The sequence below is a fragment of the Schistocerca americana genome, chromosome 2, assembly GCF_021461395.2.
Source record: "Schistocerca americana isolate TAMUIC-IGC-003095 chromosome 2, iqSchAmer2.1, whole genome shotgun sequence".
NCBI classification, from domain to species: Eukaryota; Metazoa; Arthropoda; class Insecta; order Orthoptera; family Acrididae; genus Schistocerca; species Schistocerca americana.
This window is the reverse complement of record NC_060120.1, coordinates 489,186,679-489,201,702: the sequence shown is the minus strand read 5'-3', so window position 1 is coordinate 489,201,702 and position 15,024 is coordinate 489,186,679. Positions and strand designations below refer to the sequence as shown.

The 15,024-nt window shown below is 42.9% G+C and overlaps 1 protein-coding gene across 1 annotated transcript in view; it reads left to right on the top strand.

Annotated features, from left to right (window-relative positions):
- The window catches only part of LOC124594116 (E3 ubiquitin-protein ligase lubel), a 468,996-nt gene that overhangs the window by 110,908 nt on the left and 343,064 nt on the right, over positions 1–15,024 (top strand). Inside the window, exon 2 of the mRNA XM_047132473.1 lies at positions 13,803–13,889. Within this exon, the coding sequence (XP_046988429.1) occupies positions 13,803–13,889 (87 nt within the window). The remainder of the gene's footprint in view (positions 1–13,802; positions 13,890–15,024) is intronic.

Below are 15,024 nucleotides of genomic sequence, written 5' to 3'. Positions count from 1 at the left end.
GCACTATGTATCACTCCCTGTGTTCTCCAAAATCACTTACAAATTTAATAGAGAAGGACGAATCCTGTATTACGAGGGCGTACTGAAAAGTAATATCTCTGAATTTTTCTTGCGAAAATTCTTAAAGCTTTTTAAATAAAATAAACTTTATTAACATTCTACATCTTTGTTCTTCATGTCAACATATTTATTTCTCGGCACCGTCACCCTGGCGACGAACACAATTCTCCCAATGAGAGACCAGTTTGTTAATATCGTCACTGTAGAATGTCGACGTAAGCATAACCTACCCTCTGCTTGCACCACTTCATCACTATCAACGTGAACTCATCGAAGGTGTTCTTTAAGTTCTGGAAACAATTCAAAATCGGATGGGACCAAGTCGGTATTGTATGGAGGGTGATCGATGACAGTGACCCCAAGGCGTAGGATTGGTGCAGATGTCGCAACGCTAGTTTGTGATTTGGCACTGCCATGTCGAAGGGAGGAACTCTTCGAATTCGTGCCTTCAGTACTCTGAGGGTCTCGCAGTACCTCGCAGAGGTTATGGTAGCTCCTTTAGGCAAGAATTCCAAATTCAAAACACCTAGAACATCGCAGAACACCGTGAGCGTGACTTTACCTGCTGATGGCGTGGTCTTGAACGTTTTCGGCGTCGGTTTCCTTTGTAGCGGAACTCTACTGATACTCTCTTGCTTTCGGGGTCACAGTGTTGTTGAGGGACCTAACACCCTCACGCTCAAAAAAGAAATTATTGATAGATGTTTAGTCTCCTCTGTTTCAATTGGAGACACGGTCTGTTCGGTTAGAGTCCCCATTACAGCGCTGTTTCTCACGCAGCGACATCATTATGTTACACACAGCCATGCTACAAATTACAATACAGAGCTCTCTAGCGGCAGAGGCGGAAAGTCGATCTAGTAATATCCATGACGCGTAATACTTCAGCCTAGCTGAGAACAGATTAAAAAGTCCTGAGTCATTACTTCTCAGCACGCCCTCGTATGCTGTATAAGCATAGTTAAGTTTTGGAAATTTGTGGTAAGGCCTTATGGGACCAAACTGCTGAGGTCATCGGTCCTTAGACTTACACACTACTTAATCTAACTTAAACTAACTTACGCTAAGGACAACACACACACCCATGCCCGAGGGATGACTTGAACCTCCGACGGGGAGAGCCGCGCGGGCCGCGTCAAGGCGAGTCAGACCGCGCGGTGCAAAGTAAGCATAATTACCTTATTTGCTATCATTCCTGGTGTTGCAATTTTAATGATTAGCAGAATAATAAGGTGAGAATAAACTGAAACCTTTATGTAACATTCAATCTTCGTTTCACACATTTTTTTCATTTGCAGCTATTAATAACTGGTTAATCGAGGTGTGAAGCAACTCGTAATACTGCACACTAATACTCGGACAAAAATACACAAGGTGGTTCAACTGTCCCTCCCCCCTGGGCTCCTGCAACACCTTGAAATACCATGCGTATTTTCATATTTTCATATTCTCTCCATCGTTACATGCAAACTATTAGTGTTACATAAAAAAATGGACAGGACCTTTTTATAGGAAATTTGATGTAGTTAAATTTATACTCGCATATATAATTTTTGTAGAGGGTATAGTTTTCGAATTATTCAAGGAAGTGACTTTCAAACGCGTTTTTTATGGAATAACTCGAGAACCATGATCTCCAGCGAAAACATATTCCAATATAAAATTAAAATACACTAAATTTCCTCAAAAGGTCATGTTCATGTTTTCTGTAAGGCTAATAGTTTGCGCATAGCGAGCGGGGCAATATGAAAAACTTGCGCGTGGTTTTTGAAGGCATTGTGGGCTGCGTAAAATGCGTAGGTAGTGGCAGCTGAATCACCATGTATATGTAAAAAGTAACACTGGAACTCTGAGTATTATCGTTTACACATTATTCTATTTTAACGCTTATCCAATAGGTTTCATTGATGTATATCTCTAAGCAAATTCCAATAGGGTAAAGACGAGCAGTGCCTGTAACGAATGAAAACTTGTTGCCCAGCATAGTGAACCAAGATGGTATGAACCAATATTTAATCTGTTACTGTTAAGTGGCACATCATTCTGAATTCCATCATGTGATCGCAGCCGAGTTTTGGCATTGTATTTTGCTGGCTAGGCGCACAGATTCTGTTAGCAAGCGTCCTCTGTTTTGTTCCGCGAGGAGCTCTCAACGGCGCTGCCTGTCTTATCTCTCCCTGCCGTATCGGTCGGCACGTGGAGGTAGTTGATGGACGTACAACCGAAAACCAGCTTCTTCCCACGAGCAAGCGAAATCCCTACCAGATATCCAAAGAACACCTTAACTCGTGTACTTTCAACAGCGCATATAACGTTGTCAAATAAATCGTGCGTGCAAGTAAATTTTAAATTCCATCTTCTCTGTTACACTAACAAATCTGTTCGTTTCCAAGATGCATATTTCCTTGATATTTCATTCAACGTTACTAAGAAGTGAGCTTTATATCTATCTAATAACAGCCCAAATCATTTAACAACATGATCATTAATTCCAAATAGGAAATGATTATGTTGTACAGTAGAACCCCTCTAATCCGACCTTGGATGGTCCGTCACTCCGGTTAGTCCGACCATGCTCAGGCTCGCGAGCCTGTGCCGACTTTGACACTGACTGTACGCCTGTCGGGCCATTGTTGCGGTGTCTATCGCTGTGCATATTGTTATATAGTACGTTATTGTGCAGTTTCATCCTTTGTTGGGATTAAAAAACGTCGTTGTTTGCTTTATTCCGTGTTCTCTACAGTACTTATTACTATAGATTCATTGTGTGTACAGTTGTTTGTTTTTCAACATGTCTGGATTCAAATGTAAACACTTAACTCTTTCATTAAATGAAAAATTAGCAGTGCTACAAGCACTGGCCGAAGGAGAATCGCTCCAAAAAATTGCAAAGGAACTGAATGTAGGTGTTACGACAATTAAGGACTAGAGGAAGAATCGGAAAGACATTGAATCCTATACAGTTACGATTGATGGTGAAAACACTCTGAAGAATCGGAAAACATTAAAAAAGCCTAAACTTGAACTGCTTGATAACACATTGTGTATGTGGTTTTGTCAAGAAAGAAGGAAAAGAACTCCAATATCCGGGCCAATTCTCAAATAAAAAGCGATGGTTTTGCACTAGAAACTGGAAGCCGAAAGTAAATTTGCTGCCAGTGAAGGCTGGATTGATCGTTGGAAAACTCGTCATGTTGTCCGATTTGTTTCTATTTCTGGTGAAAAACTAAGTGCCGATGCCGCAGCTGCTAAAGAGTTTTCTGTTAAGTTTCAAGAAATTGTAGAAAAAAATGAGCTGTTACCCTGCCAAGTGTATAACATTGACGAGACAGGGCTGAACTTTAAAATGTTGCTAAAAAAACTCTCGCAGCTTCAAACGAATCCGTGGTAGGAACGAAACTTATAAAAGATAGAATAACAGTCATTCCTTGTAGCAACGCAGATGGTACACACAAGCTCCCCTTGTTCGTCATTGGCAACTCTAAGAAGCCATGGGCATTCACAGATATAAACTTATCTTCCTTGCGGGTTTATTACCGCAATCAAAAATCTGCTTGGATGGACTGCAACCTTTTTAAATCCTGCTTTTTCGACTAGTTTGTGCCATCGGTCGAAAAAGACTTGAAGCAAAAATATCTGCCTGTTCGTGCTCTACTGCTGTTGGTTAACGCACCATCACATCCATCACATCTTTGGTGAAAGGGGACATAAAAGCTCTCTTTCTGCCTCCTAATGTGACCTCTCTCATCCAACCAATGGATCAGGGCGTTATCGAATGGTTAAAAAGGCGATATCGCAGAAAGTATATCAGCTCAATCTTGGAAAAATCTGAAGGAGGTCATAACTTATTTGAGGCAATGAAATCCCTGAACATCAAAGATGCTATCTACACAATCGCTGCAGCATGGGATCAACTGAAACCTGACACACTGCGGAAATCGTGGTGTAAGCTTTGGCCACAAGTTATGACTGAAAATCAGCATACCGAAAAATGAGCAAAACAACGACGCACTGGAAATCGTTAAAGATCTACAAACTCTGGAGCCGAACGCCCCTGCCAATGAAGTTGAAGAGTGGATCAACGAATGTGACAAAGACTGTGACACTTTTGAAGAGCTCAATGACGGCCAGATAGTTGCCGCTGTTAGCCAGGAAACTGTGAATGAGGACTCGGATGGCGAAGACAAACCCCCTACCCGGATTTCACATAACGATGCAAAAAACGCTTTTGACATTGCCCATCAATGCTTCGAGCAGAATCCAACTCCAATGGACGTTTTGTGTATAAAAATATGGAGGGACACTGATGCTAAATCTAGAATAACATCTGCTAAAGAAAAATGTATCACTGACTTTTTTCCAAGTAATTTGTTTTCGTTTTTGCTGTAAAAGCAATACATACAGTATAATTATTTCTTAGTTTATACATACAGTAGTTTATTTCTTTGTAAAAAATTTCTTTTTTATATATAGTGCTATAAACATTTTTTTAGTTTACAGTATATATCGTTTATACGTTATTAAGTACAGTACAGTCCTGTAACTTGTTTGTCGTTTTTCCTTTTAAAACCAATACATATTTTAGTGTTTGTAGACTTTTTTAGTTAATATATTGTTTAACACTGTGTAGAAAACATCTGTTTATATTGCTGTAAACGTCTTTTAGTTCTTAAATCGTTTAATTTTTTGTACTAAATGACTTTTTATATTTTTTGCAATAAATGTTAGATTTTTCGGATAATCCGACCTTTTTTTCGTTCCGACCATGGTCCCTGTCCCTAAGGTGACGGATTAGAGGGGTTCTACTGTATTTTAATATCTTATGGACATTTCATCGAAGACTCAACAGTATTTGTTGGATAAGGACAAACAGGATCCCCAGAAAGCTATCGGAATCCTATTCCTCCCATACGCAATCTTACTGTCAAAGCTACCTGTCGCTTGAAGTTACGAAGAGTCCTCAACACTCACAGCTGGGGCAGCAGCTTTACAAAATCGCGAATCGTAACTGAGATGTGCAGCCTTTGAGAAAAACTTGTTAACATTGTTTCCACGATATTTTATTTGTTACACCGTAGGTAACGGAACGATTCTGTATTACAAAAGTATATTTGTGAGATTCTTCAGCTGTAGTACATCTTTGCTATATAGAAAAAGTGTCCCGAGTTCTACGAGAACGAATTGATATTTGTATTCCCGAAGACACCTGTTTAACGCCATAAAATAAAAACTTATTGATGTAGGGTTTTGTTATTTCATTCCCTCAAATATTACCTTCTTCAATGAAGTTAGCTTAGTTCACAAAATAATACTGTCACCAACACTATCGATAGGGTTTTATATTATAACAACCGTGCCAGCAATGACCACTCCATTATTCACTTTTACTGTCCATTTTAGTTTCAGTACAGCGTAAGGATAATTGGTTAAATACACTCCTGGAAATTGAAATAAGAACACCGTGAATTCATTGTCCCAGGAAGGGGAAACTTTATTGACACATTCCTGGGGTCAGATACATCACATGATCACACTGACAGAACCACAGGCACATAGACACAGGCAACAGAGCATGCACAATATCGGCACTAGTACAGTGTATATCCACCTTTCGCAGCAATGCAGGCTGCTATTCTCCCATGGAGACGATCGTAGAGATGCTGGATGTAGTCCTGTGGAACGGCTTGCCATGCCATTTCCACCTGGCGCCTCAGTTGGACCAGCGTTCGTGCTGGACGTGCAGACCGCGTGAGACGACGCTTCATCCAGTCCCAAACATGCTCAATGGGGGACAGATCCGGAGATCTTGCTGGCCAGGGTAGTTGACTTACACCTTCTAGAGCACGTTGGGTGGCACGGGATACATGCGGACGTGCATTGTCCTGTTGGAACAGCAAGTTCCCTTGCCGGTCTAGGAATGGTAGAACGATGGGTTCGATGACGGTTTGGATGTACCGTGCACTATTCAGTGTCCCCTCGACGATCACCAGTGGTGTACGGCCAGTGTAGGAGATCGCTCCCCACACCATGATGGCGGGTGTTGGCCCTGTGTGCCTCGGTCGTATGCAGTCCTGATTGTGGCGCTCACCTGCACGGCGCCAAACACGCATACGACCATCATTGGCACCAAGGCAGAAGCGACTCTCATCGCTGAAGACGACACGTCTCCATTCGTCCCTCCATTCACGCCTGTCGCGACACCACTGGAGGCGGGCTGCACGATGTTGGGGCGTGAGCGGAAGACGGCCTAACGGTGTGCGGGACCGTAGCCCAGCTTCATGGAGACGGTTGCGAAAGGCCCTCGCCGATACCCCAGGAGCAACAGTGTCCCTAATTTGCTGGGAAGTGGCGGTGCGGTCCCCTACGGCACTGCGTAGGATCCTACGGTCTTGGCGTGCATCCGTGCGTCGCTGCGGTCCGGTCCCAGGTCGACGGGCACGTGCACCTTCCGCCGACCACTGGCGACAACATCGATGTACTGTGGAGACCTCACGCCCCACGTGTTGAGCAATTCGGCGGTACGTCCACCCGGCCTCCCGCATGCCCACTATACGCCCTCGCTCAAAGTCCGTCAACTGCACATACGGTTCACGTCCACGCTGTCGCGGCATGCTACCAGTGTTAAAGACTGCGATGGAGCTCCGTATGCCACGGCAAACTGGCTGACACTGACGGCGGCGGTGCACAAATGCTGCGCAGCTAGCGCCATTCAACGGCCAACACGGCGGTTCCTGGTGTGTCCGCTGTGCCGTGCGTGTGATCATTGCTTGTACAGCCCTCTCGCAGTGTCCGGAGCAAGTATGGTGGGTCTGACACACCGGTGTCAATGTGTTCTTTTTTCCATTTCCAGGAGTGTATATTGTAAATCAGAGTACACAGAGGGTTAGCACACTTCGCGGAGCCTGCATGGATAGCAGTTGGATAGGTGACCATCCCAGTCTGTCGAGTGCTCTTGGTACGCGGGGTTCACTCAGTCCTTGTGAGGGCAACTGAGGATGTACTTGATTGAGAAGTAGTGGCTCTGGTCACGAAAACTGACAACGACTGGACCAGCGGTGTGCTGACCACATGCCCCTCTACATCCATGTCCAGTGACGCCTAGGGGCTTAGGATGCCACGGCGAGCGGTCGGTACCGTTGGGCCTTCAAAACCTGTTCAGACGGAGTATCGCACTTCAGAATAGCAACATTGTTTTGTTGACGTCATCAGAGGAAAATCACTTGTATAAGTTATCAACTATGCTCTGGAAATCATCGACATGGTTCTCTGCAATAGCTACATCGAGCATGAAAGCTGACGTAAAACAAATATTGATTTGTTAACTTCCTATATTGACAGAAAAAGTATCAAGAGATAAGTGATTAATATCAGAGTGAATTTCCAAAGAGCTGTAAACAAAAAGAAAACATGGTTGCTTGTAAACTAGTAATAGAACACATACAGGAATCATTGAGCTATTTCTCAACACGTTCACTATCATAAATGTAACACTCCTCGTTCTTTCGAAGCATTTTTTGGTATTCCTGTGTCGTAGAAGTATAGTGCCTGGAATTGGAGTCAGCGTCTGCCATCTGCATGCGTGTTATCGCCACTGGAAGATATTGCCCAGAAGGCCGGGAAAAAAAATGGGAATCGAAGGGAGTAAGCAGGGTTAAAAGAATTAATAATACGAGTATAACGCTTGTATATAATGTGTCACCCATTGGCCCATATGTGAGTGAGCGTTTTCGTTTAGTAGCACAATAGTCCAATGTACTTCAGCGGCTATACTGAGCAAGCCAGCCTCCGGTGTGGGTTGTGAGTACTTCTGGAATCACTATCTTTCCTCACCTTCGTTGTTCCATTTGCTTATGCTAAGAGCGAAGAAAGTAAGAAAATAAGGATGTGGGACCTTCATAAGTTGAAAGAACGAGTATCTGTTGAGAGTTTCAGAGGCAGTATTAGGAACAATTGACTGAATCAGGGGAAACGATTACGGTAGAAGACCAACGGATATCTTTAAGAGATGAAACAGTGAAGACAACAGGGGACCAACTAGGGGAAAAGACAAGGCCAGTAGAAATCCCTGGACAACAGAGGAGATATTGAAATTAATTGATGAAAGTTGAAAATATAAAAATGCAGCAAATGAAGCAGGCGAAATGGAATACAAACGTTTAAGAAATGAGACTGACAGAAAGTGCAAAATGACTAAGCAGGAATGGTTAGAGGACAAATGTAAGGATTTAGAATCATAAGGGAAAGAAAGATACTGTCTGCAGGAAAATGAAAGAGGCCATTGGAGAAAAATAGAAGCAGCTGTATGAATATGAAGAGCTCAGATGGAAAACCAGTCCGAAACAAAGAAGGGGAAGCTGAATGGTGGAAGGAGTATATAGAGGGTCTGTACAAGAGAGAGATGAACGTGAAAGCAATATCATAGAACTAGAAGAGGACGTAGATACAGATGAGATGGGAGGTACGAAACTGCGAGAAGAATTTGATAGGGCACTGAGGGACCTCAGTCGAAACAAGGCTCCTAGACTAGACGAAATTCCATCCAAACTACTAATAGGCGTGGGAGAGCCAGGCACAACAAAGCTCTTCCATTTGTTGTCCAGGATGTATGGTGTGGTGTCACCGCCAGACACCACACTTGCTAGGTGGTAGTTTTAAATCGGCCGCGGTCCATTAGTACATGTCGGACCCGCGTGTCGCCACTGTGTGATCGCAGACCGAGCGCCACCACAAGGCAGGTCTCGAGAGACGGACTAGCACTCGCCCCAGTTGTACGGACGACTTTGCTAGCGACTACACTGACGAAGCCTCGCTCCTTTGCCGAGCAGATAGTTAGAATAGCCTTCAGATAAGTCCATGGCTACGACCTAGCAAGGCGCCATTAGCCTTACATAGCAATTGATACTTATCGTATAAAGCATGTCTCATCAAGAACGATGCATACAACAAGGATGGATTAAAGTTAAGTATTCCAAAAGCTACGTACTTTTCTTTATAGTATTCATTACGTATCCTGTTTCAGACCTCACGCCATCCTTCGTTTGTCTATAGCGTGCATTGCGGTCCCCTCAAATCACACTGTGTCGGCACTTCTGTCGACACATCATATGGGATAGCCGAAATACCCTCAGACTTCAAGAAAAAGAAAGCTGACAAGTGTAAATATTATCAAACTATCACTTTTATACACCGTGGTTGCAAAATACTGATACGAATTATTTACAGAAAAATGGAAAAAAACTCGTAGGGGCCGACCTCGGTAAAGATCAGTTTGGTTTTCTGGGAATTGTAGGAATACGTGAGGCAATACTGACCCTATGAATTATTCTAGAAAATAGGTTAAAGAAAGGCAAACCTACGTTTATAACCTTTGTAGAAAGTTCTTGACAATGCTAATAGTAAGGCTCTCGTTGAAATACTGAAGGTAGCAGCGATAAAATACAGGAAACGAAAGGCTATTTACAGTTTATACAGAAACAAGATGGCGTTTATAAGAGTTGAAAGACATGTAAGTGAAGCAGTGGTTGAGAAGGAGTGAGACAGGACTGCAGCCTATCCCTGATGTTATGCAACCTGTATATTGAGCGAGCGGCATACCAAGTCAAAGAAAAATTCAGAGAAGGAATTACAGTTCAGGGAGCAGAAATATGCGCTTTGTATTTTGCCTATGACATTGCTGTTCTCTGAGAGAAAGCAAAGGACTCGGAAGTGCAGATGAACGGAATGAATTTTACTATTCGCGTAGTAAAATGAAGTAGAGGGGATACAAAATGTAGATTGGAAACGGCATGAAAAGAGTTTCTGAAGAAGGGAAATTTGTTAACACCGAATATAAATTTAAGTGTTAGGAAGCCTTTTCTGAAGGTATTTGCCTGGAGTGTAGTCTTGTACGGAAGCGAAACATGGACTGCAAGCAGTTAAGGCAAGAAGAGTATAAATGCTTTTGAAATGTAGTTCTAGAGAAGAATGCTGAAAATTAGACGGGGTTGGTTGTATTGCGGGGGAACGGGATACAATTGCAGACGGAGACCAAGAGACGAGTGCAGTAAGCAGGTTCAAATGGATGTGGGTTGCAATAGAGATTCGGAGATGAAGAGGTTGCACAGGATAGGTCAGTGTGGAGAGCCTTATCAAACCAGTCTTCGGACTGCTGACCGCAACAGTAGCAACAACACATGTGAATAATAATTTTCGGTAATCGTCTCTATGGGCTCTAATTTCTTTCATTTTCTAGTAGTGGTCATTCCACCAGACGTATTTGGTAGGAAATAATATGTTGCCTGATTCTTCTTTGAACGTACGACGTCCGATAAAATATAAATTGTAGGTTTTAAATTATGTTATTATCGTTGTAAATTATTATAAAGATAGATTATTAGTAATTGAATGTTATATTAGACTGTACTACAGGTTCGACCTTTAGCTTAATACCGCTGACATGCGAGAGTATATATTATACATGAGAAAATCGAATCGTGTGAAACAAGCGCTGGGAGACAGAGTCGCTCCAGCGATCTAAGATCATCTTTGACAAGGATTACAGTTAGTATAACAACGAAAAATTAATCATTCCAAGAATTATATATATTTACGACGAAATAAAAATGGATACTTCAATAAGCTCTCGGAACGTCAACAGTAAACGTCTTCGTGGTGCACGCCGCCTCTCTTACAGCATCTGTCAATGGAATTTGTTGAGTATATTCCGTAAAACAGTCACACCAGCTAAACGATCCTGTGAAAAAACACGCTGTTGTTCGTTGCAGCTTCCCTGTCTCTTCAATCATTCTAACGTGGCAAGGGTCACATCGGTACTCAACAATAGATCGAACAAATGTTTTGTCAGCCACGTCTTTTGAGGAGGAGTGACATTTCATTGAGATTCTTCCAATGAATCTCAACGTGGCGTCTGAAAACTGTAGACTGTTATATGATCCCAAAATTGACGGGCGTATTCCTCCTGCTGAACAAGACACCTCTCGAGGTCCCTCGGCTGCGTTGACGAGCGGAATACCTACAGACAAAGTTTTAGATAGTTGTTATTGCACAGCTGCCAAAAAGAGAGTGGGCTACGGGGTCGCTACGTTGACTGTACAGCTATTTACACCACCTCTCGAGGTCTCCCGAGCTTTCACTGGCGCCCGTCCACGAACGTAATTGCAGAAAGGTAGTACTTAAGCTAAGGTCACATAACAGTGAACTAGTGGTTCAAGAGTGTAGAATGCAATACGTTGTCTGCGTTTTTCTCTTCGCTCAATCTATATCTGATAATGTCTTAAGGAGAAGTTTCTTATGGACAACAATTATGTGAGCATCACTTCGTAGCTATATGAATGACAAGAACAAACAGGCAGGCAACACTGCTGTGAAACGATAGCTCAGGTTCAGTTGACTATTGATTTGGAGATCATCGGCAGTCCCACAACTGGTTCTTGAAGACGTCATCGTGCAGGATCCCCTGCTCAATTCACTGCACTTTAAATGGACATCAAATCATACGTAAAAAGAAAACGAGCTGCAGATGCTTGTGTTACCTGAGGCAGCTTGTAGACCCGAAAAAAAAAAAAAAAAAAAAAAAAAAAAAAAAAAAAAAAAAAACCTGCCAGTACTGAAGTTCTCTTTTGACTATTTACTTTCCTAGGAAATTAATAGATAATGATAACATACGTTGGAATAGTTTTCCACGAAATTGTCTGTGATACACGTACATATTTTTCTGACTCTGGGAACAAGCTTATTTATTTCAATTTCGTAGAAATATTTTCTTTCTATCACTTTATCACTGCATTTTGAACATCATCAAGTAGACTGTGCAGTGGTTAAAATATTTGACTTACATTTGGGGGAAGCGGGTTTCAGAGCCTCTTCGGGCAATCAACTTTAAGTGTCCCAGTGTTTATAAAATTCGCTTAGGCGAGTAATGCTGGAACGGTTCCATTGAAAAGTCTAAATCAGATTTCATACCCCATCCTACCTCAAATCGAGCTTTAACTCCGTCTCTGACATTTCGTAGACGCAGCGTTATACACTAATCCTCCTTTCTTCTTTCCTCATGTAATTGGTAGTACTTTATGAAAGTCCTTCCACCCACGCAGTAATTAAACAATCGATTGAAAATTACTTGATGCGACATCTGGACCGTCGATGAATGTGCTGAACCTCCACTAGAAGTCCTGCAATAGTTCCCGTTTGCCACACGCAGTGTTCACACGGTGAGCGCACAGTAGGTAACAAACACGCAGTTTTGTCAGGGTTTTAAAGTGCTTCTCAGCTCTGTTGGAGGTATTCGAAACGATGTAATCCTTTTCTGAAGTAACAACTGCTGGATGTGATTTTTCATCTCGTGATCGAAGTTTCTATTTTTTCTCTTTGCTGACGAGTAAGCGTAGCCTCATTTCATCTAATATTTCCAGGTGTTTTATAGCCTGCTCGTATAGCTTTACGAGCTAGAATCATATAGAAATGTTCCTATCAGTGGAGGGAACGAATGCAGACCTGTGTATTCAGTCAGGTCCTACTTTGAACGTACCTGCTGTATGCACAAATTTGCGGCGTTAGTCTCCTTTTATTTTACTCGACCACACACACATTTTCTGTGTGAGAGTTATGAATGACTGCAGTAAATTTCTCAGTGTAGCGACACAGTTCAAAGTTAGAAAACAATTGCGTAATAATATCCTACGACAAATAGTCCTTGGCAGTAGGAACAGTTTCATTTTGTTTATCTCACTGCAAAAAACTTTCATCATTAACATCGGTTTTCTGCTATGGTAGAAGCTCCTTTGCGTCACCACTTTTGACGATCCATCGCTTTCTTCCTATAGCTGCTGTATGTGATGCTGTCCACCATATCATCTACAATCTGAAATCGCTTCCTCCATGGCGTCAATTACCCTTCTATATACCCTTCAAAGATTGTTTTTAGAAGCCTCTTCTTCTTTCTTAATATGAGTTCTATCCAGTTTTCCCCTTCTTTTTAACACATTAAGAAATTGTTTCTGTTTTCCCATTCTTATCAGTGCCTCCTCATTTTCCAGCCTCACCTATCCAACTTATTATCTCCGTGACTTATTATCTCTGTTCTCCTCCTCGTCGACATCCCAATAGTCTTCAGCCTTGCTATATATTTCTTCTTCATTATCTACGTTTAAGCACAACAAAGATAGGCATTCCATTTGAAACACTTTATCACATTTCTCCTCATATCTTTGTTCCTATTGCTTCTGGAACTCTTTTTCTTACGAAATGCATCTTTCACCGTGGGTACGATTTTAGTTCAAATGGTTCAAATGGCTCTAACCACTATGGAACTTAACATCTGAGGACATCAGTCCCCTAGACTTAGAACTACTTAAACATAACTAACCTAAGGACATCACACACATCCATGCCCGAGGCAGGATTCGAACCTACGACCGTAGCAGCAGCGCGGTTCCGAACTGAAGCGTTTAGAACTGCTCGTCCGCAGCGGCCGGCTTTAGTTCATTCAGCATTATCTTTACCCTTTTATTTCCTCAAAATTGTATCACTTTTGTTTCCTTTGTATTGAATTTCATTCCGTAGCTCTTTCCTTTGGTGTCAGTACCATCTACCGGTTTTACAATTCTTATTCGTCCGTTGCTAGAAGGATTATGTCTTCCGCATACCTGTAGCCTCTTTGTAGCAAGTTTGCATCACCATTTGTGAAGCGAATCTTGTGAGTAATTGAGTCAGTGTGTCGCTAACCAGGTGTTTTTGTTTTCCAGAGCGCCGGCAGCGAGCGATGGCGGCCGATGGCCATCTCGAACCCGTCGACGCGTCTTCGCGCGGCCAGGGCGATGCCTGCCTGGGTGGTAAGTTCACTGCCCTCACCACGCCAGCGCAGCGATCGAGTCTGCACATGACTACGACATCTACGTGGCATGGCGCATTTCAGAGTTAGCTCGAAATACCAGAGACACTTTAGCCTTAAAGCACGTGCTAAGGTTGTCTCTCAGTCAGGAGCCCCACAGCCGTACTGGTGAAGTCATCCAGGGAAAATTAACCGTTATCAGTTTTGAATTGTAAATACACTACTGGTCATTAAAATTGCTACACCAAGAAGAAATGCAGATGATAAACGGGTATTCATTGCACAAATATACTATACTAGAACTGACATGTGATTACATTTTCAAACAATTTGGGTGCATAGATCCTGAGAAAACAGTACCCAGAACAACCACCTCTGGCCGTAATAACGGCCTTGATACGCCTGGGCATTGACTCAAACAGAGCTTGGATGGCGTGTACAGGTACAGCTGCCCATGCAGCTTCAACACGATACCACAGTTCATCAAGAGTAGTGACTGGCTTATTATGACGAGCCAGTTGTACGACCACCATTGACCAGACGTTTTCAATTGGTGAGAGATCTGGAGAATGTGCTGCCCAGGGCAGCAGTCGAACATTTTCTGTATCCAGAAAGGCCCTTAGAGGACCTGCAACATGCGGTCGTGCATTATCCTACTGAAATGTAGGGTTACGCAGGAATCGAATGAAGGGTAGAGCCATGGGTCGTATCACATCTGAAATGCAACATCCACTGTTCGAAGTGCCGTGAGTGCGAACAAGAGGTGACCGAGACGTGTAACCAATGGCACCCCATACCATCACGTCGGGTGATATGCCCGTATGGCGATGACGAATACACGCTTCCAATGTGCGTTCACCGCGATGTCGCCAAACATGGATGCGACCATCATGATGCTATAAACAGAACCTGGATTCATCCGAAAAAATGACGTTTTGCCATTCGTGCACCCAGGTTCGTCGTTGAGCACACCATCGCAGGCGCTCCTGTCTGTGATGCAGCGTCAAGGGTAACCGCAGCCATGGTCTCCGAGCTGATAGTCCATGCTGCTGCAAACGTCGTCAAACTGTTCGTGTAGATGGTTGTCGTCTTGCAAACGTCCCCATCTGTTGACTCAGGGATCGAGATGTGGCTGC